This window comes from Manacus vitellinus, unplaced genomic scaffold, assembly GCF_001715985.3.
Source record: "Manacus vitellinus isolate BGI_N305 unplaced genomic scaffold, ASM171598v3 scaffold_14_pilon, whole genome shotgun sequence".
Classification (NCBI taxonomy): Eukaryota; Metazoa; Chordata; class Aves; order Passeriformes; family Pipridae; genus Manacus; species Manacus vitellinus.
Genome location: NW_021939063.1, coordinates 11,371,039 through 11,396,868, shown reverse-complemented (window position 1 = coordinate 11,396,868; position 25,830 = coordinate 11,371,039). Strand labels below are relative to the sequence as shown.

Genomic DNA, 25,830 nt, shown 5'->3' with positions numbered 1-25,830 from the left:
AACTAGAAGAGTTTAAGGGTCTGGCGTGGATACTGAAGGTCCAGATATTCTTTAAATGCTTTAATTCCTATAATTGTGGACAAGTTTAGTAGTGGATTATTGCTTTAAGAAGAAATGACTCTTTGCTCATTCAGTGATGAAGTCTGGTCATCAAGATGCTAGAATATGTGCTGCAGAGCTCTTCGATACTGACATGAGTGCTAAAGTTGTTGCCAGCAGCTGTCTTGGGTTTTGGGCACCTGCTGCCTCTCATTTCTTGCATCTCCCACTCTATCTTCCACTCCCAAAGTTGGCAGCGCCCCCAAAAATACTCTGTTTTGAGTTCTTAAGTAGAAGATCTCCACCAAGCTGGTAGTCTGGATTCCCGAGTCATCGGTCCTGCTGCAATGAAATGAGTTATATGACAGAGTTACTGACTTTGACAAGGCAATGGACATAAGGGGGAAGCTGGTTCCAGTCAGGTTACAAAGGCATTGCCCTTGCTAAGGCTGCTATTTTATCCTACTGATCCCTTCCTCCATCCCCACCAATCCCAGAACTGTTTTGATTTCTCACTACCATTCTTACATTTACCCAGACTATGACAGACCTGAGTGCTGTGCCTGATGTGTAGGGGTCATGTTGTGTACAGGTTTGGGAAAAGACACTGGGAATTGTCCACACGAGTGAAATACTAATTTAGCGCTGTATTCTTGATTACATTGGAGGTTGGACTGTTGATATCTATATGGGAAAACATCCCCTGCCTGAGTAATTAATGCTCAAATGTGAAATTTTTGGAAGCACAGATGCATTACTTGTGTAGTTCCCATATTCAGTCAGTCTTCCCTGAGTGGACTCTGTCATCTTTTCCCCCCGTATGAATACTTAGGGCATGGGGTTGCTGGTTTGACCTGAGATCCTCTTTCAGTAACCTTTTGCCTCTGATACAGTTAAGAGGAATATCTTGATCTGATTTTGACCTAAAGTGATTAAGTCCTGTATTTATTCATCTTCCTGTGCTACCCAGTGAGTTACCTGGAAGACTTCTCTTTTTCAGGAGAAGAGTTCAAAAGTATTGACCGAGGGTGCTGAAAGATGACTTGTGTCCCTTGTAAAACTCACAAGCTGCCATCTGTGAACTAGAAGTGAAACTCACTTGGTCAGGAAGCAAGGAAACCAGATATTGCTCATTTCTTAAACAGATTCTTAAACTTCAAAAATATTAGTGGGCAAACTGTGTCTTTTGTTGTCAGTCAAAGCTGGTAATTCGGGTCTGCAAAGAGATCTTGGCACATGCTTAGAAGGTAGCAAAACTTAAACCAGGAGCCCTCTAGAGTTTTCATTTTTGCATTATTTTATTACTGTATTTTATTTAGTCTGTGCTTCTCTCCAAATGTAGTTATTTTTTTCCCAATGCAGCAATGTGTCCTACTGCATGTACACATTTTAATTTTCTTATTTTCATTCAGTGGAGTGTATCTGTCTATTCTTGGAGTAATAATTTTCCCCCTCCTGAAAGCTGACAAAATTAAAGCCTTTGGCAGTACCTGCAGAAGAGATGCCCTGTGGTTATTAACACTGTTGTATTCCTCTAAAACCCCAAATCTGCAACTGTGCATTGTATCTTACGGGGCACCTGATTCCTTCTCCTTGCTCTCTTCTCAGCAAGTATCCAGTATCACTTAGTACCTTGGGTTCATTTTGTCATGCAAGTGTTTGTCCACCAGGAATGTCAGTTTGTGGCTTGGGCACCCAGGGATGACAGATGTACATCCAGTAAAGAGTTAATGGTGTGCATGACCTACCTGCTGAAATAATAACAGGCACCATAAAGAGTGCTGTGTTCCTCCTGTCCATCTGCTGAGGATGGACAGGCTTGCAATTGCTAAAATGTAAAAACAAAGCTAAGTACATCTGTCCTGACTGTAAAAATCATCAGGAAGAAAAATATTATTCAAATCAGGCTTTTGTCAAGATTGTTCAGTGATTACCAGTGAACACCTGTTGTGTACTGGTTTGTTTGGCCATAGACTTGATGCTGCTATATCAAACCTGTCTGCAGAAAGGGGGGAATTGGCTTCCCCCAACTGAACTGTAGATGGTGAGTTCCAGCCCTCTGAACTGTTGCAAAGGATGAGGATGGATGACACCCATAGCTGATGACACATCACCCCTCAGTTTCCTGAAGTAGTTGCTCTGTGCCATTAAAATGATGGCAGATTCCATAAACATATTACCCTCCACCATCTGCTCCCTCTGGCACTGAACTATGACCAAGAGGAAAGTTCCTCGTACCCTGTCAACTCCCCTCAAATAAATAATCATAATAAAGAAGGCCAGTATTTCTGAAGTTCCTGCTTAGCAAATGTGCTCTGATTGAAGGCAATCCTGAGAGGCAGAGAAGGCTTGCAGCCCTTGACAGCAAATGAGAACTGTACCTGCCTCATAAATGCCTTGGCTTCAGAAGGAGGTGGTTATGGGCATGAAATGTTTATCATCTTGTACTTGCTTTGCTGCTGCTGGGTTACTGTGAAAGTAAAAAGTAGTAATAAGTAAAGAAGAGGCAATACTGCAGCCTGCTTTTTCTGCTTGTTTCTACACTTAAGTAGACTTGTGGACAAAGAAGGAGCAGGTGGAGGTAGCTCGGATTTGACAGAGGTTTGGACTGTGCACTAAAGATGTGTTCAGTTGCCTATGAAGGGGGATTTGATTGGAAATCTGATCAGCAGCTGGCTTTCTGTTAGGAAACAGTCTTTGAAATTGTCCATGGAAGAAGATGACTTGCTATGTAGGTCAGCTTGTGCATTTAAAAATGCACTTGCGAAAGGATACTTGTTTTTTTGCACATAATTGGAAGCAGCACAGTTGGTGACAACCTCCTTTTGAGTCTGCTGAGCACTGCCATGTTACATGTTGTGTATATCGACATCTCTGTCATTGTGCAGCACCTTGTATGGCTCCTTGGAACTGGCTATTTTCCAGCTGCCTTTGCTTAGCTCCCACCCTACATGGGGATCCTGCAGTAGGCTGTGGGGACTTTGCTTTGGTTTTGGGGGCACATGTGCTTTTGTTTCGTTTTAACAGCACGGTTCCCAACAGGGGACAGCACTGCATTGCCTAAGATGCTTGTCATTTTTAAGGAACTTTTCTAAACTTGTCATCCTAAAAGCTATATTGCACAGCAGCAGGCAGCCTCCATAAATCACTGATTTCTCTTTTTCTTCTCTTTCCCTTCCTTTCTCTGTTGCGCTCTCTTTATTCCAAGCCTGCGGATTTGGACGCCTGGGTAAGCTCTCTTTTTTTTGTCTGGATCTTGCTTATTCCAAGTGTCATGTTGTTACTGCGCGCGTACAGATTGTTATTGCTGAGCACAGATGCAGGATTTTATTTTCTGTCATTACATTTTAAAAGGTGTTCAGCTAGAAAATTGCATATTATTTCCTCCATAAAGATTTTCACTGGCTCCTTTTGTGTAGCTTACAGCTGCTGAAACCGAACTTGGTCTGGTGATGTGTGTTGTTGGCTAAGGGAGCAGCAGAAACAGGAGGAAACGAGGGTTACACCAGTACTGCTTTTTAAGGCACTGGGTTGCATCTGCATTCTAAAACAAAACCCAGTCACCTGCCTTCAAGAGAATGAGAGGTAGGACAAAAAGCCAGTGATTTTGTAGGCCTTGTGTGTCTGGAGTAACAATTGCAGACAGCTCCACAGTAGTGGTGATATTTCTGCTGGTGCCAGTGGAGGTTGAGTCAAGGCTCCTCTATGGTTACTTGCCCGCTCCAAGCCTCACTGTAAAGTTCTGCTTTAGTCTCAGGCACGAAGAGCACAAACTGCCTCTTACTATTTCAGTGTTGCCCTTTCAGCTCTGCCATTCCCTTTAGACTTGGTCAGGAACATGCCAACTAGCTAATTTTGGAGTTAGCTCTGTTCTTCAGTGAATTGCTGTAAATTCCTTCTTCTCATCTTGAGATCTTTAGTAGCATTTGTGTTTTTCCCCTGCCACCTGGGCTGTTACCAGGACTGGAAGAGACTTGGGAAAGCATGAGGTATTAGAAGCTGCAGTTGTGAAGTGGGGCAAGGTGAGGTGCCCAACCAAAACATCTCTGCTGTGCTGCTGCAGGGATGTTACTGGATACCTTTGGGGGGAAGCTGATAACTCCTCTCAGCAAAAACAGGATGATGTAGAAGCTAGGCATTTGATAGATTTAAGGACCTTTCCTTTATCCTTGTAGCTTATTTCTCTGCTTCTGACTGATTATCTAGGCATCCTCTCACTAGCTTGTCTGTGAGTGGTGGAAGCATTTTGCCAGGAAGATAAATATTTTTGCAGTAATCTTGTCAAATTCTGTGACTTGCCTTTGAGGAAGTTCTTTATAGGTTGAGGTTTGGATCTTTCCTTCTAGCTTGAGTTGCCCTTTGCAGAGAGAGGGTTGGGTTGTTTTTGGTTTTTTTTTGTCCTCCAGTAGAGTCTTCTCCATGCCCTCTCCCGAAATCCCAGAATCCCAACAGTGTTGTTGAGAGAGACAACCTGATGGTAGCAGTCAGCTGTGGGCTGTGCTATTGCTGCACTTTATTCCTGGGTGCCACATTCCCTACTGTCATCTGACCCTGCCAAGAAGCCCTCTTTTTCCAACAGATTTCCTTCCTAGTTTTCGTGTTTAACAAGATGATGAGGTGGGATGGTGATTAAAAATAATAAAAATCTGGTGATACTTTGTGGAGGGCAAAGCCAAAGCTAATTTAGGATTGGCTGTAGCTAGAGTGAAGCCCAGGTCTAGAAGATTGGTTGCACAGTCTCATTTGTGGCATGTTGGTGTCAGTTCAGGACAAGGCTAAGAGTGTCTGGCTTTGTTCAGAGAGAATGAACCAATATTCTTTCATTACCTCAATTAGGAGGCTTGTAAAATATTTCTTTTGGCCTGTTTGTCAGCGAGCAGGCCAGTGCTTGAATTCTTCATTTGAGTCAGTATGTAATGCATAGCTTTAGAATGTGCTTGCACAGTTTATTCCTAAAAGAGTTACTTGATAAAGGGAGAGAAGGAGGCAGAGAATTGCATGTGACTCTGCCCTGGCTCTTTGTCTCCGTTCAAAGCAGCACTGAGATAACCTGCATAACTTTGGACTGTGGAAAAAGTGTAAAGATAAAGCAGAGGAAGAATCTGAAAGATCCAGTCCATGGATCCATGCCCATGGAAGCTCTAGTAGTGTTTTAGTAGTATGCCTTCACTGTCCTTTTGTAAGAATGCTTTGTAAGAGTGCTTGTAACTTCTGACACCATCACAGGGGATTTTTGAGCATTTCTTGAATATATCTTATGCCTTGCTTTTGTACAGAGAACAGTGGCCAATTGCAAATATGTCCCAGGGTACTTTCTTAAGTTTTGGCTGCATTTCTGTGTTTTATAGCTGAGCACATTCTTCTTTCCCTCTCTCTCCTTTGTTTCTGTGTTCATACTTCTTGGACATCACACTCTACTGTCCACATTCTACACAGCTTAGATGTTGTTTCTGGGCTTTGGTCAGCTCTTGCATAATATGTTCAAGCTCTGATGGTGTTTCTGCAGTGTGGAAGTTGAAATGCAGCTTTCTGATATCTGATTTTCAAACCAGTGTGTTATCATGCATATCTTCCCTTCTCCTTCCTTCTTTAGTTCTAAAGGCCTCTTTGTGAAAAGTGTATCTAATGCTTTGTTTGGCACCTGCAATCTCAATCCCCTGTGGAATTGTAATCATCTCCATAGCAGCCAGTTCTGTCTGGGACATCACAGGCTTCTGACTTCAGGTAGGGAATAAGCAGCAGGACTAGGGGAACTCTTAATAAATATCCTATATTCATTCAAAATGTCCCTGGTTGCCTAACCCAGTTTGGAACAGTGAATATTTCAAATGACACATGCTCTGACTGTACCGTTCATACTTCAAACGCCACCGTAAAGTGTACTAAAGTTTCTAGTAATAACAGCTGGGGCTAGAGGGAAACAAAAAGCAACTTTGAAGCAGATCTGTCACAAATGGAATATTGCTCAGTGTACTTCAATACACTGAAACATCAGCAGCTCTTGAAAACAAGCAAGGCATCGAAAATATGTTTGTGTTGCAAGTACAAGTTTTCTCTGCAACCTCTGGTTCATCACACATTATGGGCGACAAGTGGAACATAATGGAGGGTAATATGGGAGAAATTACTTAGGGGGAAGAATGGGCAGAATTCTAACATTGTAGTCTGCAGTTGGGAGATCTGGATTTGGTTCTTTGACATGAATTTTGCGAGACCCAAGGGAAGTGGCACACAGAATGTCTGTCTGCTGCGTTGGTGTGGAGAAATTATTCACTGTGGGCATACCAGCTCCAGAGAGGTTTGCTTGAGAGTCCATGGGTCGTCATCATGTAGTTCAGCACCTTACTTGAGAGATTAGGTATTTGACTGGTGTTCCCTTCCAGAGTTGTCATATGGATAAATATCCTGAATTTCTTGGTGAACAAGGTCAGGCAAGCTCACGAGTTGAAAACATGAGTGAGCGTGTGGGTACAGAATGAAGCCTCTTGCTCACCTGTATTGTTACAACATCAGTTTTGAGCTTCCAGAATAGTCTGCTATCCCAAGGTGACTAGCACTACCACATAGTGAAGTTATTTAGAGCAAAAGGAAGCTTTCTTGAGTTTTTAGGAATTCATCATTTGACTCTTTTTTCTTCCTTCCTTCCTTCACATGAAAAGCACCTTCCATCTGAATCATGCAGAGGGCTCGGTACTGTCTTATTCTTTTTTCTTTTCCTTATTTATTTTATCCTTAAGGAAATAGAAGTCACTGGCTTAGTAATCTGATTTTTATGGGTGTTATGCAGAAAATCCACAGGAGAATCAGGGTCCTTTGGTCACCCACCAGACCACCCCACCTTCTTACATCTGTTTCATTTTATTTTAAGTTACTTAGTCCTTTTCTGTGGAGAAGATGGATATTGGTTGAGAGGGACAGCTATGGTTCTCTTACCAGAAAATGGTCATAATTTTGGCACTTACAAACTACCCATCACTGCCCCTATTGTTGCTGTGATATCTCTTTTTCAGGCTACATGTATGGGGCACCTCATTCTCATCCCTCTCCCCATCCTGTTCCAGCTGGTTTGCAGGTTAGAAGTTGTGTAGCAGCTCTGGTTAAAGCAAAGCTAGAGATTTTGCTTTTAGTCAAATGTCTTCGAGAGCAAGAGGAAATAGATATGAATCTGTACTGCTTGTGTGTTACCCTCCTCTGGGGTGGCAAACATGGAACCCAAAATATTTATTTTTCTTTAAAAACAAACAGAAACACACACCACACCACTACAACCCTCCTATTTCATGTGCTCCTTTTCTTGCTTACTTATCAACCACCCTCATTGCCTAAATTAAAATCTCTTCTAAACCCTATTATAGCACTGTATTTCCATCAGCAGGGAAGCAGAAAGAAGGACATGCACAGTAACTTGCTTTCAGATGTAATTTTTCTCGTTAGCAATGGCTTTTGGCCATAAAATGACAGGTCTGAGCCCACAGGGATGTTTTTGTCCCAGCTGCTTAATCATATTGGACCAGCATTTTCTGTGGTTGTACCATCATCATTAGAAGTTAAGAGCAATGCTGCTGGGGTGTTATGGATTGGCAGGGTTTGTGTCCATGTTAAACAGGCTATTCATTCTGTTTTTGAAAGGTCTTTTGCCTGCTGATGACTTATGTGGCCCCAGAGATTTTGGGGTGTGATGGGCAGTGAAGAACAAGTGCTATTTGTCTTGCTATTGCTGCTTGTTATTTTTAAACTTTAAAAGTTTGATTCAGTTCCATCAATGCCATGTTTCCTTAATACTAGTGCAGTTTTGGGTTGGGAATGCAATGAAGTGGTGCTGGGTGTAAAGAACCAGAGAGCTACAGTTTATTGCTGTACCCACACAGACTTTTTTAATTGAGCACTGTTCAGTTGGTGACCAGGTTATTCTGAAGCAAGAGCTTATATGCCAGCTTTGCTGGTATATAAAGTCACCTTTGTACTTTGGAAGATGGAGGAGAAATTCTCTGACACCCATCTTCCCTCTGAGTCTGCAGCACCCAGCCAGAGGAACTCTGAGGGTGCTGATGGGGAATGCACAGAGGGTGTGTGAAGGGAGTCCTTAATTACCAGGGTAGTCCTATGTATGTCTGCTGTGGGGAAGTATTAAATCTACAGAAGCTTTCTGACACTCCAAGGGACAAGAGTTTATAAAGTGGAGTATTTGAGTTTATTTTTTTAAGGTAAGGTAAGGTGAAGAACATTGGAGTAATGACTGTCATGACTCACAGAAAAACAAAGACATGGGTAAGATGGAGTTCTGAAAAAGGCAATAGGAAGGTGTCACCTTGTTACGATCATATGTTTCCAGTTAATAAGAAGTAGTAAAATCAAGGTTATGAGTTTGAGTGTGATACTAATAAGAGCCTTTCAAACTTCTGGGGATAACCCAAAATGAGCTGCAAATACTCAAGGTTTGTAGTTCCACCATGAGGGATCCCTTGCACCAGTCCTGAGCAGTGAATTTTTTTTTTTTTTTAAAGTTCTTTCCAGTCTGCATGCCATGTGCTTTCCTTGCACTCACATTGTTTATTTTTATTTTCTTCTTCTGATGATGCTTTTTTGTCGTTCTTCCCAGGCTGTGGAGCTGAGAGGCAGGGAGGCAGAGTTGAAGCGACAAGAGGCCTTCTATAAGGAGCAGTTGGCCCGCATTGAGAGGAAGGTAGGGTTAAATTGTCTTTATTTGTGCCCTCTGCACACTGATGGGGTTGGACATGGAACTGTGTGGATCCAAAGAGCAGAGAACCAAGAAGGGTTGTGCTGAAACCTGGAAATCTCAGCTCCTACTGTCTTGTCTGCCCCCGACCCCTTATGTATGTGCTGGAAAAGCTGTATGAATCTTTTGAGCAACTTGCATTTGAAAGATAAAGGTTTTTTTAACTGGATGATTTTTTTAAAAAAGATTTCTAGTAGTTCAAACTCTATTTTCTTTTTCACCATGGGGTTTGGGTGAAAGCTAAATTGAAGCAAAACAAGTGCCTTGTTTTTTATTCCTTTTGTTAAAAATCCTTTCCTAAATTAAAAAAAAACAAAAAACAAAAAACATAACACCACAATATAAATCTTGCTATAAATGCAAATTAAAATTGTAATATTAATTTTTCTCTGGGGAGCCCCACAGTTCAAAGAATGGTGCTGCAGTGCACTGCCTGCTTCTTGCTGGATAAGCCTTCGAAATGAACGTGATTTAAAGAGACACTGTCAAGCATCTTTTAAGCCTGAAATGACCTTTGAAAATCCATTTAGGGATTTGAATCTCTCCCCTAAACGTGGGATTTGCTTCTCTGTTTAATTGTTTACCATGATGAGTTTTTAAAAATTGATGCCATAAAAATAGGAGCAGCCATGCTGTTCCTTATGAACTAATGTGTTCTTCACTTCCTGGTAAAATGAAATAATGTTATGAGTAGTCTTTATTTTTTAATAAATGTGGAGAATAATCTTCTCCAATTTGAAGCAATTAGACCTCCTGACAGGGAGTTGCATACATTCGACTTGTAGTTGTGTTGTGTGACTAAAAAGAGATGCAAACAATTCTGAAAAAGGGAGGTTGTAAAAAGACAGAGAAATCAATCAGCTTTACTACCAACATGTAGCATGATGGTGAGTATGGAACATGGGAAAATTGCAGATTATAGAGATGGTAGGAAACTGTTGGCATATCTATTCCTGTTCTCATTCCCTGCTAGTCCATGATTGTCCATGCAGCACTTTTTTTAAGCCATCGATGGTAAAACATGCCCACGAGCAATTTCGTGTGATACAGTTTAGCAACACTTTTAATCCACGCAGTTCATTAAAAATAAACTATTAAAACTACCTCTCAGTGTTGCATTCGGATTTTAAATTCTATTTCTAGATAATGGGGATTGTTCAGTGAAATTGCAAACAATCTAGCAGCTATCGTTCTAATTATCACAGTTGTCCATATGTTCATACGCAAAGGGGATTTTTGCAATTTCTTGGTCCCATGCTGTGTGCTCCTATTATGTTCTTCTCTCCGGATCTGGTTTCACGAAGCGGAAATTGCGGGGAAAACCTGTGTGTGTGTGTCTGTCCTTTATGGACAGTGGAGTGGGGAGAAGTTTGTGTCTGGGCTTCATTGTCCTCTTTTTGAAATCTTTTGTTGTGGTTTATGTTTTCAAGTCCCTGTCCCTTGCTACAGGGACACCCTTTTAAACAATGAGAGGGATATTCTAGTGCAGGATCTTCTCGGGGGGAGTAAGGTGGCTTGCCTGCAGTCCTATTCAAACTGCAGAGCTGCAGAGGAGCTATCTTCTAGTTGTTATGTGTACAAAAGCAAGTAGATAAAAAGAACAGGTTTTTTTCTTTCCTCTCTTGAAACATTAGATAGTTTCTGACCCTTAAACACTAGTGTTTTGCTGGTAATGAAACAGAAGAATGCCTCCAACCGTTAGTCTGGATTGGAATGGGAGGTGGTGGGGGCTAGAAGGGAGAGGAGAGAAATGTACTTGAAACAGTGTAATAAAGCTTAATTGTATTAGTTTTGAAAAAGGTTTTTGATCTTCTCTGTGGATAATTTTATTCCTATAATGGCTGGAAAGATGGAAAATGCAGTGCAGAACAATCTTTTTTATTAGCTGTTGCTTTTATATAATTCTGCTTTTATTTGTTGAATACACGCAGACCTTGACACTTATTTATTTATTTTTCCTTCCACTGTGCTAGAGCTTTCCAACTCAGGCTTAGATATATTTTTATATATCTGTGTATATGTGTGTCTATATTAGAAAAAAGCTGTCAATAAGGGGATGAGGTGGGGAAGAGCTCTGAAATAGAAGTTGGCTTTCTCTGCTGTTTTAAGAGGAGATGGTCACTTGGAAATGTGGTTGCTGGTAGTTTGAAGCTTTTGGCTGTGGGTGAATGGATGTGATGGCTCAGCGTGGAGTTAGCAAGCTGAAATTTCTCCTTCTGAGGATCAGGCTGTCAGGAATTCCCCTCTCTCATCCCCTGCTGTGTCCATGTTGGCTTTGTCCTCACTATTGCATGATAACAAAATTCAACAGTAAGAGACTTAGAGATTTGTTTTTGAAGAATGTTTTGAACTATTGATGTTAAAAACCAAGTACCTTCCTGGTAGGATTCTAAGAGCAATTGTGTTACATACTCCTTACAACATAAGAGCTGCTGCAGTGAATCAAACACGAAGACTGTCCTGTTTCTTCTGACAGTGGTCAGTTTGCAAAGCCTTTGAAGGAAGAAGCAAAAAAAAAACCCTCACCAAAACAAAACCACAAAGAAAACTTCTGCGAGAGTAGCTTTGAGAATAGTCTTCCTAACTGTTGTCAGTTGGAGGCTGACACATGCCCTGCTCAAGAGTTTTATTTTCATTCAGTATTTTTATTCTCTGGAACTTGGATTAGTGCCATCCATTCTTCTGTGCGACTCAGGCATTGTTCCTGAAGCCCTGTTCAGCTCTGTGCCTCCAACATCATGTGGCAGTGTGGGCCACAGGTTAACTTATATACTTCATAAATTCTCTGTTACCAGTTGCAAATACTTTTTTTTCTCATTTAATATCCTTTATTTGAAAGAGATAAAAGGAATTCTAATTACTCTGTTTGTAGACTTCTCTTCCCTCTTTTACCTTCCCATTAAGCTGAGCAGTCCTTACCTTTTCAGCCTCTGCTTGTGTGAATGATTTTTTCCAGGTTTCTCATTCTACTTGTTGTCTTTTGGCACTTTCCCCCTTGCAGCTCTGTCTTTGAGATGTATTGACCAGAACTGAACTCAGTAGTTCCCTTGAATGCAGCAGATTGTGTGAATACATTATCCTTTTATTTTGTAATCTCTGAAAGAGTACTGTAATCTACTGGACAGAGCACACAATTGGAAGGAAAAACCTGCTCATTTTCTAATAGCCATTTCTCTTTTGGGAGTTTGAAACAATTATTTAGTCCATCTATCTCAGTTATTCCATCTATATGATGGAATAGCTTATAATGGGAGGGCAAAGTGTTGTGAAACAGTAAAGCTATAAAAATGCTAAAAAGGCTTTGCCTTTAGTTTTGCATGAGATGAACTGTGGGTCTACCTTATTTCAAATAGATCTTGAGAAACTCAGTTTCTCCAGACAGTCTTATTAAAATTTTCAGAGGAAAAGGCATGTATGAAAAATAATTTCTGTGTTTCAGCTTTTGGGGTTTTCCCTACATCTTCTAAAGCACTGGAAGAAGTGAGACTGTGAGTGCTGTCATGCTAAAGATCCATCGAGTTCATTATGCTGGTTCTGACTGTGCCCAAATGTTAATGTCCAAGGACAGCTGTAAGATCACTGGATTGCCCAGAGAGGTTGTGGAGTCTCCCTAAGTGGAGATATTCCAGAGTAGTCTGGATGCAATCCTGTGCAATATGCTCTGGGATGACCCTGCTTGAGCAGGGAGGTGGGACCAGATGACCTATTGTGGTCCTTTCCAACCTGATTCCTTCTGTGATTCTGTGATCAGAGCAAGGTTATGGGGTACTTGCCCCACATACTTTGATCATCCTGGCTGGTCATCTTTGGAACTTTTCCACACCCTATTTAATCCTCTCTGAGAGCTGTGAACCAGGACTGTGTGCACAGTGCTCGGGATGTGGGCGGTCCCTGAGCGTAATATGGCAATTGTGTCAGAAACACTGTTTGGTTCTCTGTTTCTTTGTAGTGCCTGACACTTGATTTGCACTTCTGACTTGTGTTGAGCAAATGCCATGCACTGCTGCTACTGGCAGCGTTCAGCTGTTTTGAGTGCAGACTTGAATGCATGACATAGCTGTACTGGGATGAGACCAATGCTGGGATTCATTGTTGGGAGTGTTCTTCCCACTGCACCCTTCAGTTTATTTGGGACTGTGTGTGGGAAGGGATGGTAGGCTTTGTTCTGCCTGCAGTGCAGTGCATGCTTTTTGACTTTTTTAAAAATCAAATTTTATCGAACAAATTCCTTGCAGAGGATCATTACACTGGTAATGCCCCTGGTCTTCCTCCCTTAACTCTGATAGCTTGTTGTAGTTGTGTGTTTCAGTCCCTTGGGTCGCTTGTGTGTTTTTGTTTTGGAGTGCCTGAAATATTTTGGTAATCAGAAAAATTAGAGAGAATAGCTCCTTTGAACTGCCTGCTTATGTGACTGTGTGTAATTGCAGGGTTTGGAGCTGGTGGCACACATTCCATTCCACACCTGTGTTTCCAATGTGACTGCCTAATCTCCAATAAGTAATCCAGTAATGAGACCTGGGTAATTTGTTATAAATGGTTAATCTTCTAACTCTGGCTTCTTACAGTAATTTTACATCTCATCCATGTAATTTAAATTGTTTCACAAAATGCGGGTCTTCTCTCAACTGTTTTGAAGGAAGTTTTGTACTGTAGTGTTTCTCTGGGTAGAAAGGATGAGAGTTAGACCTGATAATCTGTAAGGAAAACCTTAGAAACACTCAATTTGAGAAGATTAAGCTGATGTTCTTTCATGCATTTATTTGTTACTGAGAAGCAGGGAGGGGAGATGGAGGGAGCTTGTTGTAAATAGTTAATATATGTACTGCTCTGAACTGGGATTTTTATTAAGGATTCTGTGTGTGCTTTGTCCTGCTTTTTCCAAGTGGTAGAAACAACCTTTGAAAAGTATGATAAGAGAGAAATGGAGTCTCTCCTGGAACCCTTCAGATGCCAGGAGATTTCACTTAGCATATTAGTTGTATACTTTCTCCCAAGTAAATATTTATTTGACTCTTTGTGCTATTTGGCTTCTTTCTGGGTTTAACCTAACAAAAGCTAAGGGCAGTGCTACAGTACAGCAAAAACACGGGCAGCTCTTTGGAGTAGTGTAAAACAGCAGAGAAAGGCTGAAGGTAATCTCAGAAGATGAAGTGAAACTCCTTGCTATAAATGATGCCTCTTCTTTGTTTGGATTTTCCTAAGCTCTGGCTCCCACGTTATCTTTTATTAGGTGGCTGTGGACTACTGTGAGCAGTGGGTGCATTAATATGCAATGTTTTTCTGCTTGTAGTTTTTCAGAGCAGTAAGCAGCACAAGAGGTATTCATAAGCTGTAGAGCATTTGTGCAAGTGGGAAAGGAATGTATTGAATACATACCTTTTTTTTGTTAATAAGGTTGACTGTACCTTTTTCTATGCTTAGCTTCACAAATCTTGTAGTTTCGTGTGTGGCATTCACTGAGTTTGGTTTGTTTGAATTAATCTCTTTTTGCCCTTGTGCTTATCGTTTAACTCATGTTTGTAAAGCATTTAGAATGTGTAAAGAATGGGAGGAAAACTTTTGTTTGTTATTCTTCTTGGCCTTGATCCTTCTTCTTGGAGCTGTCTCCCACTTCTGGTGCATCAAGGTCACCCCTACATGCAAGTCCACTGTCATTTCTGTATTTTTTTGGCTAGTAACTTGTCTCAATAAAAAATTCTGCAGAAAAAAGTAATAGGAGCCTGGAGGGAAAAAAAAAAAAGGCCTTCCAGAGCAATATGTTCATGTTGGGTCTTCATCATCAGTTTAAAGCAGGCTCTGGGGGGGTTGCATAAACTGATGTCACCTGGAAAAGGTAACAGGGGATTTCTGTTGAAGAGGATGAGGAATGCATTCCTTGAGTTGGGATCCCAGGCTTGTCTGTACCCATGAGACCTGGGAAGCATCCACCTACCTTTGAAAAAGCAAGTTATGTTGAGGTGTTGTCTTCATTTGAACCCTCTGCCCTCTCAGTGGGAGTTAAAGATTTGGTGCCCTTTTCTAAATGAGTTGATGTGTCCTGGCAGGTGTCACTGACACCATTTGCTTCCTCAATAAAATGACCTGTAATGTCTTGGGGCTGCATGTGAGCTATTGCTGTGTGTGTAAGGGCTACTTTGTTTGCCTCCAGTCACTGTCTTGCCAGCCACCAGCTTATTGCTCTAGCCAGTGCTCTGTGTACTTGGAGGAACTAGTGTGAAATGAAGTTCTGGTCTAAAAAAATGTGTTTCTCTTTCAGAAGCATTTCTTGTACCCATCACCATAATTGAACCTTACAATATTCTTTAAAATTTCAATTTTTTTTCTTATCTATTTTGTTCACTTCTCGTCTCCTGCCCCTTCTGCAAACCCTTCCTCTCACAAACCCACTGGTGCTTTCTGCGAACCTACAGCTATGATCCAAAAAATCAGTTTGCCTTTCAGGCCAGTGGAGCAGTACAACAAAGCACTCAGTTCATCAAACTGTTGATTTAATCTTGTGAACACAAGAAGAATAATTCCCAGTGTAGTTTTCTGAAATAGGCCGATAAGATCCATCCTAATCAACCAGATCACTTCCCAGTCGCTCAGGCTGTGTGGACACTGCCTTTCAGGTGGCAGTGGCTCTGTCAGTCTCTCAGGGCACAACCTTTGATATTTAGAGAACGGAAGATCCTGTCCTGTGTGCGTGTTAAATTTGTGAACGGGAACAAAATGAGAAGGGAACGAACCTGAAATTGTCATCTGAACTGGTTCCAACCCCCCCATCTTCTTCCTCTTTTCAGTTATTCTCAGACATTAAATGTCATGCTGGGGGTGGAGGAGGGAGGACAGCATCCCTGATTTCTGCTTTCCGCGGGTATCCGTTGCGGCTGAACAGTATCTAGAGGAGGCTGATGCTCCTCTGCCGTCTCGCCGTCTGCAGGGAGAGGTTCATTCCTTGTTGCCGTTGGCCAACACACAAACTGACTTCCAGTACCCTGTGCTCAATTCAGCCATTTAATGCCTTTTTTGCTGAAAGCATGTGAAGTTTAGTAGTTAATACACCTCAGTACAGCAGCTTTTAGAGATCAGATAAATTGATTGTTAATTTGATGAACTCAAAGAACATCCATAATAGGGTAACTAAAATGTGTTCGGTGTCGGCACTGCCTCTCTGCCTTCTCTGCAATGTGTATGTTCTCTCTTCAGTATGTGTTGACTGATGTACAGTAGATTACATCAAATTACAAGCAGCCTCTATGCAAACAGCAGTTAAGTGTTTGCTGCCTCTTCAGCCTGCACGATTAGCGCAGAGATGCGTTTGCAGTCTGTGTGCTGAAGGGTGAACTGTCAGAGCCGTACGGTGATTTTGTTTCCCTGGCATTTAGAGTACCTTTGCAGAGGGAGAGAATGATGCTTATGGGCTGCTTCATCTTGGAGGAATCCATCCTCAGGCTCGACTTGTGAAATAAATGTGGCAATGTGTGGTTTGAACTTAGTGTCTTAACACTGAATTTAGCAGCTGAATTTAGATAACAATCTGGTATCTGGTCTCATCAGTGTATCACTATGAAGACTTGTTAAAGGCAGAACAAAAAGACCTAGAATGTGATCTTGTCTCTTTGTTAGAACTGAACACCGGAGTATTTGTCAAGTCTAGTCCAAAAAGAGCAAAACAAGAGGTGCTTTTGTCTCACTTCTGAGAACTTTCCTCGTTATCTAATATTTGATACCTTCCCTTGCCATTTTTTATTCAACCCAATTTTCCCTTCATTTCATTCACTTTCTTATTGCCTAACAGTTTAAATTTCTGTTTCCCCCTCTTTGTGCTGTTTACATGCTTGTTTATAAGCAGAATTGGTATTTATAAATGTGTGTATATATAGATAGCACTGTCACCAATAAAACCAGTGCTACTTTTCTGATGAAAGCAGCACACACACACACACACACAAAGTACTCACGTGTGCACACACATGCACTGTCCGTCTCTCACCTGTTTTTACTCTAGTGCAGTTGCACCTCAACAGCAACTACATCACCCTGTGCTGCCTGTTATTTCCGTGTAATTCACCAACCAGTGTACAATTAATTTCTGGCCCTGTTATTGCAGTATTGGCTATTTTATGAAACTGTAGAGAGTTAGCAGAGTGAATTGATTAAATATGTTCCAGACCTTAGGCTGGAGTCTGTATGTCTGCTGGGATTTGGATGATTGAAGCTTGTGCTTCTCTTGGGATATTCCGGATTTAGACTTAGTCTTGGAAATTGTTTCAGGTAGACCAAACTTTCCTGTGTGTGTGGAATCCACTTGTGTAAGACCCTGACTTTGGGGAATCTGAGATTTCTATTTCAGCCCACAGTGGTTCTTCCACATGTGGCAGGAAAAAGGCATTACTATTGTGACTTAAAAGTAAAGCCGATGTTTTGAAAATGTCCTTAAAATTATGACTCTGCCCTTATAGAATATACTGTCATCATGTTAATGGAAAATATAGCTAATAATTACTCTTTAAATTGAGCAGACTCCACAGAACATCTCGAATTTGTGCTGAATTAAGTAGTCCAGAGATCAGACTTTAAAAAGGAACTACTCCATATTTACAGAGGCTGTACCTTCTGAAGTGTGTTTAGTAGTTTACTGTGGGTGTGTTAAATACATGTTTCATGACAGCCTGGGGCCACTTCTCTGAAGGTTTTTCCCCATCTGCCAGTCATTTTAAAGAAACATAAATAAAAGAGCTACTCCAATTTCTTGAACATATAATGCACATTCCCAAGAGACCAGGGTGACTCAGAAGAAGCTTGTAAATAACATGTTTAATGTTTTTAAATAGATGTGTACCATCAGGCTCGCCATGAGGTCTTCAGCCACTGCAAATGGTATTTGCTTTGCCTGTTGCAGAATCTCCTGGGATGATGAGGGGTGGGTTTTTGTTTGGTTGGTTTTGGGTGTAGCTGGTGGTTTGCCCATACATTGAAATGATCCCAGTTGCAGTTTACCATTAAACACCTTGACTCAAATCAAGATTTCCTAGCTCATCCATTTGCATTCCAGCCCCATTGTAAAAAAAATATGAAATAATACTAAATTTTGTTTTGTTGTTAATAAAAATAGGACAGATACATCTCATATGCACTAGAACTGTCTGGAAGCTGAACCCTGACAAATGCGGAGAGCAGGTTGCCCTGGTGGGTGTTGACCAGTGGAATGACCATCAGATAAAAGATGCTGCCCTGCACAGAGGGCAGCAACAATGAGGAACAGCCACAGAGGCAGGAAGTGCCAGGAGAGTCCACTGAATCTGGGCAGGTCCCCAAGAGGCCATAGAGGAGCAAGAGATGGGAGAAGGAAACATGGGAGCTGAGATAAAAGTGTAAGCCTCTGGTCTGGGAAGACTTGTAATAACTAGGTTATTTTACGAGAAGAGCTAGCTTTTCTTCTCCTTCCCAATTATTGCATTTCAAGTCTTCTAATAAGGAAAAAGGCTTAATTCCTTCTCCTTCCTTCTCCCTCCCCATTGTTCTGAACAAAAGCCAAATTTTTTCTTACATAATTTCAAGCTGCAAGGTTGCTGTGAGCTTGCCCGCCTGGGTCAACTGAGGAGTGCCTGGGTTGTTGAATTTTTTTTTTTCCCCTAGAGATGTCTCATGATGTACTGGACACTCTACACAAATCATCTAATTTGCCCTGACATGCAGCAAGCTTTGAGCTGGCTGGATTGTGGTTCTTGATCAGAGCAGACGACTTGGATGGGTGTGTAAAAATGCTGTATTGTATGCCTGCCCAGGCAGGCATATATTCATTTTTTAACTTAGTTTTTCATAATGGCTATGTATACCACAAAATTTCCTTTGGCTCTTCAGGGAATTAAATGTAGTATATGAGACCTTTCACCTTTAGGTAATTTTTTTGAGATGCAGCTTCCGTTCGCAGCAGCAAAAAACCATCACTGCCTGATGGCTAATCCTTCATTCATGTGGCACTGAGATAACTCTTCTTCCAGTTAGATACAAGGGTTTGTCACAGGAAGAACAATAAAAATCCCCCATAACAGTGTCCTAGCTGTTGATTTCTGTGATAGGCACAGGATGTCCTGGTGAAGAACACAGTGTTTGTCCTTGCTGGCTGAAAACAGGACAGTGCTGGGTTTTAAGTTTGTTTGTTTATTTGTTTTGTGGAGAGAGGAATTGGCTCCAGGTCTGTGGTGTTTGTAGTGCTTGGTTTTGTTCTCTCCTCTGGTTCTCCAGCAAAAGCATAGTTCTGTCTCTTCTTTGTGTTCCTGTTGTCTAAGCTCAAGCTGTCCCCGGTTGAAGGGCTTGGATTTTTTGTTTGGTCTTGTCCAGTGGATATAGGTGAAATACTGATAATGTTTCCACGAGACGGAGAAAATCCACTGTAACACTGTTTCCCAAGAATTTTCTTGTTACAGAGTTTATCAGCTATAGTAACAAACTCCAGATTAATTAGGATGCTCATGCCAAAGTGTTTCTTTTGGAACTTTAAGCCTAGTTTTATTTCTTTCTCATTTAGTGCTAAGGTCAGTGTCTCTTGTTGCTTGCATGTAATATTTCTTACTGTCAGAGACTGTGCTTAGAATTTAAATTTTGAGAGTAGATTTAGCTTGTATCTAAGAGTGTATGGTACACCATGCATGTGACATTCTTCCATTTATGTTTCTTTGCAGCAAGGCATTATGAGATTTTTCAGGGTTAATCTTAATAAGTAATTATTCCTATTATTCTTTAATGGGTTAAAAGTGAGACATGTCTTGTTCTTTTTCCTCTGCCTGGATTCTGTAAAGAAAGTGGTGACCAAAAGCTGTCGAAGGCCACGGGTGACATCATGCCCCAGGGTTGTGACCAAAGCAGTGATCTTTGCCAGAGTTTGGGAGTGAAGCAGTCGTGTGGTTACCCCTGCTCTCTTGGGGTGTTTGATTTTCATGTTAATATTTACAGCTCAATAACTCTGCTGCAAAAATGCCTCTCCACCTGATTATTCCTCTGCGGCCTTTCTGGGCTTCTCTAGAGAGTTCACAAGCTCTTTGCCAGCTACAGAGATGTCTCTTCAATGCATTGTCCTCTTCAGAGGAGGCAAAATAGCTCCATTTAAAAACATATGAAAAAGAAGATCACTAAAAGCAGAGAGAATGAGACTGTCAAATGATGGAAAGGAAATTGTTTGCAAATATTTTCTGATTTCTTTCTTATCCCTTTTACCATCCTTTCTCCTTTGTCCTCCTTGGTTTTTTTATCTTAGGATAAGCATTGTATTTATTTTCTGTTTACTGTGGGGAGAATTTCAATCTTTTAAATAGCAAAATAAATATAAAAAGATACGAGTGTTTCTTTCTGGGGAATAACTGATGCCTTGCAGGGAGAACTGGAGGTTATGTGACGTTGGTATTGTAAAGGCAGGCCAAAAGAATCTGTATTAATTCACTTTCTTTTTCTTGTTATCAGTGTTTCATTTTGCATTTTATTTTCCTTTTTAAGTAAGAATCAATACTTCTTGGTAGAAATAGCCTAATAACTTTTTTTTTTTGCCACCTGTAAAATAAATATAGCATTGCTTTATAATGTTAGTCCAAGTATTACTAATAAAGAGGAATGATATAAAGTTATCCTTTGTAATACTATTTTTCATCTGTGGAGCTAGGAACTTTTTCCAGGTATTCATTAACTAGGGTTTCTAGCTCACTGGAAGATAAGTGAACAATGTCCCCATTTTAAAAGTGAGACCTTAATGCTTAAGGTTAGTATTTTCTGTAATAGCTTTTGTTTCTTCACTTTTTTGTTGTCCGGGTATGGTGTATTTCTTCAGATGTGCTGATTACCCATAACTTGAACTTGAAGTTTTGAATAATGAGCTCCTGAGCATCTCCAGACAGAGCCCTGAGCCAGCAGGCACTTCTGAAAGTACGGATTTGTCTGTGTCATTAACTGTGTACGGTGACCTGTGAAGGCCTAGCGGTCTTCTTGGCTGTAATCATTAAACCAACCTCTCCTACAGGAGAAAATGAGAAGAGAGCCTGCAAGCATAGTGAGAGAACCTTGACTGAAAATACAAATATCTTCAGAAAATGCTCTGGGAGTAATAATAATAAAGAAAAAGTATAGTGGCAAAATAAATTGCTGCTGGTACAATTTTTCTTCCTCTTCCAAGTTTGCCTCTAGTATGGCAGTTTTTCTCCCTTCGATAAATAAATGCAAAGATGGGAATTGCTGCCAAAAACTGTCACATTTCTGGAACTTTCAGCCCCTGATTATTCACATTAAACCTCCCCCCCCCCAGCAGTACAGTATTCTGAATATGTACACCCACCATTCTGTCAGATCTGTGCAGTCTGCGTCTGGTTCATCTTCTGTGTCTTTGATGTGCTCCATAACGTAGGCAAAGAAAGGTCTGATAGTCTCTCTAAAAACCTGACAGTTTGTGTGACAATCTGTCCACGAATCCACAGGCTCCTTGTCAACCAAATGAGCCTTTGAATATCAGAGGTTTCAGAACAGTGCTTGCAGCATTGCATATGCACCAAGGGGAGAGTACAACAGGCTTCCTTGTAACCTGAGAGATGTCTGCGTTTTCCTTAATCATTCCAGGGACATCTCATCATTGCTTGTTGGCTGGTTCTCAGCCCTGCACATGTCGGGGTTATTTCACAAAGCTTGATTTACTGGAAACTGCACATGGAGAATAATTTGTAGTAGGGGGTAGAGGAAAAACCCCGGGAGGGGGTGGAACTTCCAGGCTTTGGCTTACTTCTGTTTTTCAGCGGTTTTTTGTTTGTTTCTTACAGCGACTCTCTTCCTTGCAGTTCCTTTACCCATGCACGTGTATGGACGTGATGCATTTTCTTCAGTGGTCTCCAGTCCTCTTACACATGCTGCTGCCTTGGCTCCCTCCTATTCTGTCTTCCTCTAGGAATCCAGTGTATTGCATTCCTTAGCTACCTGTTATGTGAAAGGATGGCATCATTAATTTAACTTCTTTTTTTTTTTTTTTTTTAATTGAGACAGGAACTGTTAACTGGGCCAGCTGCTGCAGTTTATAAATGGGACTTAGGGATATTCTCAGCAGAGAAAGCCGGGTTTTAGCTGCAGCATGCCTGTCCGAGGTGGTGGGAGTTTTGTTGGAGGCTCTGTCAAATACCAGCTTTGGCATGACGGCATCAAACCTTAGCTATAATGTTCCTCCCTTCCCAAAATAAGCTGCTGTGACAGGCCTGACAGGGGAATGTACTTAGTATCTTTTTTAATGTATGACAAGTACTTGATGGCTGCCAATTTTGTTTGGTGGTTTTTTCCCCTTGGAAGTGCTGGTCATCCTTTGAGTGAAACTTTCAGCTGCATTCTTTAGCACTCATGATATTCTGGCAATTTCCTTCTTTCTCTGTTCCCCCCTCTCCCTTAGCACTGATTCTCTGCACTCCCGTTGCTCTCTCTTGGACAGTGGCCAGTTATTAGAAGCAGTGTCCTGTGATCTCAGAGTTCATCCTGGTTGTGTGGTGGATCCCCTGGTAGGACCCAAGTATCACTGCAGGACTAGTTGTGCAGCTGCCCAGCATGGGCACAGGGGTTTAGCAGATGGTGCCATGCCCTTAATGCCACGGGCACCACGTAATCCATGCAGGTCAACCAGGTCTGGGGCTTCTCTGAAGCAGATGCTGAAAACTCTTGTTGTTTAATCAATGCCTAGGAAGCCTGTTTACCTGCACTTGTCAGGTATAATTGATTTGGGCATTTACTGTGAGTTCCTCACCTTAGATTTCTCTCTCCTATCTTAAACTTCCAGCTAGGAACAGAGCAGGGTGATACTCTCCTACAACAGTTTTGGCATTAATCTGGGCCTTTCACGATGCTGTTGCTGTCCTTGTCAGAAAGCCCAAATTGCCTGCTGGCATTTTATGGCCTTTCTCTTTGAAGGTGCTTTTACTTTCTAGAGTTTGTGTTTAAAGAATTACTAATGCTTTATTTGTAGTCTTTCAGAACGGTGTGCTTTAAAGCAACCTCCTATAAATGGTTTTTCTTTTTTCTCTTTCTTCCCCTTTTAAATGCCTCTGTAGAAATAATTTCTTTTTTTGCTGGCTGTTTTCTGACTCGAAGATAACACAAGGCTTTTCTGCATGTTTCCAGTGAGGCACACGAAGCTTTTGGGAAAAGTCCCAAATACCATCTTGCTGTGGGGTACCTGTTTTAATTGGGCTCTTCCCAGGGTACCTTCATTAAGACAGTCTGACTCTGGTGTGGGATATCAGTGTGGGTCTGTAAACCCCTTTTTCATCTAGTTGGAGCATCTCGGTGTGGGACCTGGTTCTGGGAAGTCCTGGGATGCGTAGCTTTGTTTGAGTCACTGTGTGCTTTAGAGGCTTTAGCTTAACCTTTTTGTGCCTAGTTTGTTACCTGCAGGATAAACTCAGCCATGGTCCTTCTCCCCAGCTCTGCCTTCCTCAAGCTTTGTGGAGAGTGGTATTCAATGGGATTTTATCTTTGAGGAGCTTTCTAGATATGCTACAGAATTAATATTTTACTTTCAACTCAGGATAATGTTGCAGTCATGAGAAGATCTGTTCAAAGAGGAATGTACTTCTGCCCATGACTAGTTTAACTTGCCTGTGTTGTTACTGTGGACACTGTTCTCTTTATGCTTTTTCTGAATCTTAATCCAAAATTTATGATCTCACAGCTTATTGCCGAAGGAAAGAATAGAATGACACAAATTCAATGCTCTCATTTCATTATTGGTCTCTGCGGGAGGAGTAGATGAACCCACACATGAACAGCAAACAACAGAGCTGTGTTTAGAAGTTGGCTTTGGCTGAAAAAAAAAATCTTATTTTTTTTCTGTATCAGCAAGCTGTTTGTAGTTGCTTGCATCTTTTCCTCTGTTATCTTTTGAGAAAAAAGACATATGAAATTTCAAACAGCAGTTTAACCCTTAACTTCTATGCTCTCGTGGTATGCTTTATGTGCATGTTTCTCTTCCTTGTTAATTGGCTTCTATGTGTATGTGCACTTGATAGGAGGGAGGGAATGTGAACCATCTCTTTGAGCTAAATGCTGGCTGATACCAACAAATGAGCTGAGCAGGAACTCCAGAGGAGCGAGCTCAGGAGGTGAAGAGATTGTTTCTTGCAGTGTGTTGTGAAATTCCCAAACTCCCTGTTTTGGACCAAAGTTGATAGCAGTGATTGATTGTGTGGGTTGATTTTAACAGATCCAAAGGGTCGTCCAGTGAACAGATCGGTTCAGCTCATCTGCCTCTGTACCTGCGGGAGGGATGCAGGTGGATGGGGTAATTTTTCAAACGTGTTAGGAGCCATTTGCATGAGACTTCTGAGTGATGAGAACGAACAGCCTGATTTATGGTGTGTGCAAACCAGCGACCCGGTGAGGTGTGGGGAACCCGGTGGACCTCTGCTTCCCTTGGGCACTGCTGGGGACAAAGGCAGTTCCCGAGGCCGTCACTGACCAGTGTTTCTCTGTAGCTTCCCCCTGTTCCTCGTGGCAGCAGCTGCATCCAGGGCACGTGCACGTTCCCCATCCCCAGGCTCGTGTGGGCAGGCGACAGTTGTGCTGCTTTATCAGGATGGCATGAGGTCTTATTTCTGGCTTCAGAAGCAGCTGGAAGCAGGAGTTTGAATGTCTCCCAGCTGACATTTGATACATGAGAAGTAATCTCTGCTTTTCTTTCCCAAACTCGTAGTGTTTCCTCCTCGTGGGGCACACCGTGGATTCTCCCACTCACAGCACTGCCTCTCGTGCTGCTTTTGGCTCCAGTGGGGCTTGCAGAGGGAGGTTTGCTGGAAGCTGGCGAGCATGGATGTCAGAGAGGGGATCGAAGCAACACGTCTGTCAGGTGTGAGGCAGATTGTACCATCTAATCCCCCGGCTGTCGTCTGCAGCATTTGTCAAGGCCTCCACTGCCCTGCTCCGATTCATCAGAGCTATCATTGGCATTCATCTAGGCTGGCAGCATTTCAACAGCTGTTAATCCCCTTTGTATCTTTAAACACTGTGACCACTGACAAGCTTCTATACTCTGAGGTGTCAAAATATCTCAAGATAGCTGTGGTGATGGTGGTTGAGTTTTGTTGTTTTTTAATCCAGACACCTTCTGATCTATTGACCCAGACTGAACCTGATGGAGAAATCTTTGTCCCAGTATCAGGTTTTTAATGCTGCTGCTTGATGTTCACAAAGAATTTCACCTAAAACCTGATTAATTTCTAGTTCCTCATGCATAAGTTTCTTGGTTTTCTGCTTTACATGTTACTGCAAGTAGCGTGTGTTTCACTGAAGTTGTAAGGAATGTGGTTTAATGTCAATGTGAGAATGAGCTGGCAGGGCTTTTTCTTTATGCTTCAATTACTTTCCCTCCTGAAATAACCCTGAGAACTCAGTCTTCTGCTATATTGTTTTCTTAGTTTCTTTGCTATATGTTCTGGAAAGGGCCTGGGCAGTGTAGAGAGGGTGTAGTAGTGAGTGTTGAGGTTTCTCTGCATGTTTGCAGCCAAGGAGGAATGCTGAATTAAAATTACTCCAAATTTAGTTCTGAGTTTTAAAATTGATTCCCTTTGGAAGGGGAATTTTTAGCGCAAGGGTGTTTTGGGAAGAGCGGGGAGCAAGGGTATAGCAGCAAATCTGTTGTAGAAAAGCAGTAGGGTAAAGATAAATGGTTCTGTTGCACTTTAGGCTCTAGTTATGTATTTTTATAACTTCTTGGTGTTTTTATTATTTGCTACGAACCATCATTTAATAGCAGGGAAAAATCTTTCAAACTAACATTTCTTTGTTTAGTTTGTTTGTCCTCTCTGGAGAGCTCTCTCCCCATATGACAAAGCTGTGATGTTCTGAAGTTGACTCCCCTAAGGCTCAGCTTTATTGAGAGAAGTGAAACATTTTAGGTGGTTCATTCATTCTTTCTGTGTCTTTTGTTATTTGAGCCCTTATGGTGTCCTTTGGTCATGTTTTTAAACTTATTTCTGCAACTAAGACTGCCAGGAGCTTTATTTAATAATAGTTGAGGTCTCATGTTCAACTTTTTCTTTGTGAGTTCCCATTTTATCTCAAGC

At 41.5% G+C, this 25,830-nt stretch overlaps 1 protein-coding gene across 4 annotated transcripts in view; it reads left to right on the top strand.

Annotated features, from left to right (window-relative positions):
- Positions 1-25,830, top strand: part of CHCHD6 (coiled-coil-helix-coiled-coil-helix domain containing 6) — a 109,622-nt gene that overhangs the window by 27,740 nt on the left and 56,052 nt on the right. For 3 of the 4 annotated variants that reach the window (XM_008925295.3, XM_018068729.2, XM_018068731.2), the window contains exons 5-6: positions 3,248-3,268; positions 8,639-8,722. In XM_008925295.3, coding sequence (XP_008923543.1) covers positions 3,248-3,268; positions 8,639-8,722 — 105 coding nt within the window. The remainder of the gene's footprint in view (positions 1-3,247; positions 3,269-8,638; positions 8,723-25,830) is intronic. The other variant, XM_018068730.2, reaches the window with a different exon arrangement.